This window comes from Gekko japonicus, unplaced genomic scaffold (assembly GCF_001447785.1).
Source record: "Gekko japonicus isolate JY-2015 unplaced genomic scaffold, Gekko_japonicus_V1.1 scaffold165, whole genome shotgun sequence".
Classification (NCBI taxonomy): Eukaryota; Metazoa; Chordata; class Lepidosauria; order Squamata; family Gekkonidae; genus Gekko; species Gekko japonicus.
The window spans coordinates 1,347,328-1,349,784 of NW_015163097.1; the positions used below are offsets into that span (position 1 = coordinate 1,347,328).

Sequence of the window (2,457 nt, forward strand, 5' to 3'; positions counted from 1 at the left end):
TTCCCCCCCCCCCAATGAGTACCGTTCCTAAGGACCCAGCACAAGATCACAAAATAGCAGGGACCCGCTTTCAGGCTCCTCGCCCCAGGCCGGAGAGAGGAGGGTGGAGACCAGCCAGGCAGCTAATTCCCGGCCGGCCTTTACGATTTCGAAGAACCAATGAGTACCGTTCCTAAGGACCCAGCACAAGATCACAAAATAGCAGGGACCCGCTTTCAGGCTCCTCGCCCCAGGCCGGAGAGAGGAGGGTGGAGACCAGCCAGGCAGCTAATTCCCGGCCGGCCTTTACGATTTCGAAGAGGTCTCCCCCCCACCCCACCTCCTTCTCTATCCCGGCGCTTTCTGGAGGCCTCTGGCAGCCCCGCCTCATCTAATGAAGGGCCCACTTTCCTAGGAGTGAATCCCGCGGGTTAGACTCCCGCAGCATCCTAAGTCGAGCCGTTTAGGGCTGTCCCCCCACCCACCGTAGTTGCCGGCAGAGTCGCACCCTTCCAAGTTCATCGAAGTCCCACTGGTGCTTCTTGGGAAGGGCCCACCTGGCTCGGGGTGGCTCTCTCGGCTCCCAGTGCCCAGGCAGGCTAGCCCGATCTTCTCAGTACGTGGACGGGAGAGACCATCCGGGCAGGCCACCAGGCTCCCGATGCAGAGGAGCCTGCGACTGGACACTTCACAGGCCCGTATTCAGACGGCAGACTTCGGACCTTCCCGTCACTCTTTTCCCCTACCCACTCCCCCCCCCCTTGTTTGCCTTGGACATCTGGCCTGACCAAGAGTTGTGAGGCACTGGGGAAGCTGGCGCTATCTGGTGTTATTCTGGCTGATCCCCGTAGGAAGATATTCCACTTCTGCTGGTTTTGTATCTTTCCTGCGGGCCGACATGGCTGTCTAGGGTTTTCGGCTCCACCGGGGAGAAGTAGCTCCTGTCATGCTACGTTGCTGCGTCCTGAGCGTCTCCGGAGATGGGGAAGTGGTAGAGTCCCAGCTTTCGCAGGACTGTACCGGACAGGTTTAGCCGCCAGCCTGTGCTTGCAGGAGGGGGGCTGCGTTTCATTGCTGGCTTCACAGAAGCCCTCCTGGCCCGGGTAAGGAGGAGCGGCGCGATCTTCACACCCCCCCCCCCCCCCCAACACACACATAAACAGGCGCGCGGGCCCCGGGGCGGCCCTTCCCTGGCGGCGGCGGCTCCTACCTTCCTGCGCTGCCGGTGGGTCTCGGCGCTGGCGTTGAGGAGGGTGTGCGAGCCCAGCAGGATCTGGGTGCTGAGCGGCCACTGGACGCCCACCAGGCTGTGCTCGCTCAGCAGGATCTTGCGCACCTGGTCGGCGCCGCTCACGCGGATCACCGGCTTGCCCAGCAGGTGAGTCTTGAACACGGCGCCGTACTTCTGCCGCCGGGCGCTGTGGAAGCTGGAACCCTGCGGGGGGGGGGGAAGGGGGGGGAGAAACTCAACTCAAGATAAGACTGTGAACCAAAGGGCTAAGCTTTATCTAAGTAAAGTGCAGAGTGCCTTTCCCGTCCTGAACCTGAAGCCGCAGAACAGATTCTGTTTCCAAGGCTCGGAGATCACGGTCAGAACGAGATGGCCTCTGAGCAGAGGCAGAGCGCCTGTTCCTCAGGACGAACGAGGAACCGCTGGACCGGGGACTGATGCAGGGGAAGGACCTGGGATGCTTTTCATTAGTTTATCTCATTCATTTGTACCCCTCCGCCTTTCTCCCCAAAGGGGACCCAAAGCGGCTTCCATCGTTCGACTCTCCTCCGTTTTATCCTCACATCAACCCTGTGAGGTCGGTTAGGCTGAGAGAGTGTGACCGGCGGCCGAAGGTCACCCGGCCAGCTTCCGTGGCACGAGTCGGGATTCGAACCCGGGTCCGAGGCTCTCAACCGCTCCAGCCACACTGGCTGTCTCCCTTCATCCAGGCGCAGAGCCCCTGAACTTGCCCCTTTCCCTCCCCTACCCCCACCGTCTGCCCAGATGCAGACAGGCTGCCGGGAAACGGAGGAGACCCACTCCCTCGTCGCCTTTGCCGGGGGGTCGTGCACTGGAGACGGACGGAGAGGAAAGCAGAAGCGCAGCTGCAGCCAGGCTCCCAGGCGCGGGGTCCTCTAAGCACGGGCAGAGTGCCGGTCTCCGGCCTAGAGCCCACAAGCCTCCCGGGGCTTCTCCCGGACCGAGGGCGCCTCTCCCCGCGCCCCCTCCGCACGCCCCCCCCCGGCCCGGGGGCCCCCCTGGACCAGCCAGTGCAGAGTCTCGCCGAAGAAGGGCCACCCCATGGAGCCCTTGGGCAGGGGCAGGGCGCTGGCGCGGTCCCGGCTCCAGCTCCAGCGGAGCGCCCACAGGTGCCGGGCCAGGGCCAGCAGGAGCCCCAGCGCCACGGCGGCGGCCAGCGCAGCCTCCAGCCAGGAGAGCGCCTCGCCGGGCTCCGCGGGCGGCAGCATCTCCGCGCTCCGGCTTGG

General features: G+C 64.3%; 1 protein-coding gene across 1 annotated transcript in view; it reads right to left on the reverse strand.

Annotated features, from left to right (window-relative positions):
- The window catches only part of LOC107106470 (cytochrome P450 26C1-like), a 21,931-nt gene that overhangs the window by 14,175 nt on the left and 5,299 nt on the right, over positions 1–2,457 (reverse strand). The window contains exons 2-3 of the mRNA XM_015406624.1: positions 2,152–2,452; positions 1,190–1,414 (exon numbers count right to left, since the gene is read on the reverse strand). Of these exons, the coding sequence (XP_015262110.1) occupies positions 1,190–1,414; positions 2,152–2,452 (526 nt within the window). The remainder of the gene's footprint in view (positions 1–1,189; positions 1,415–2,151; positions 2,453–2,457) is intronic.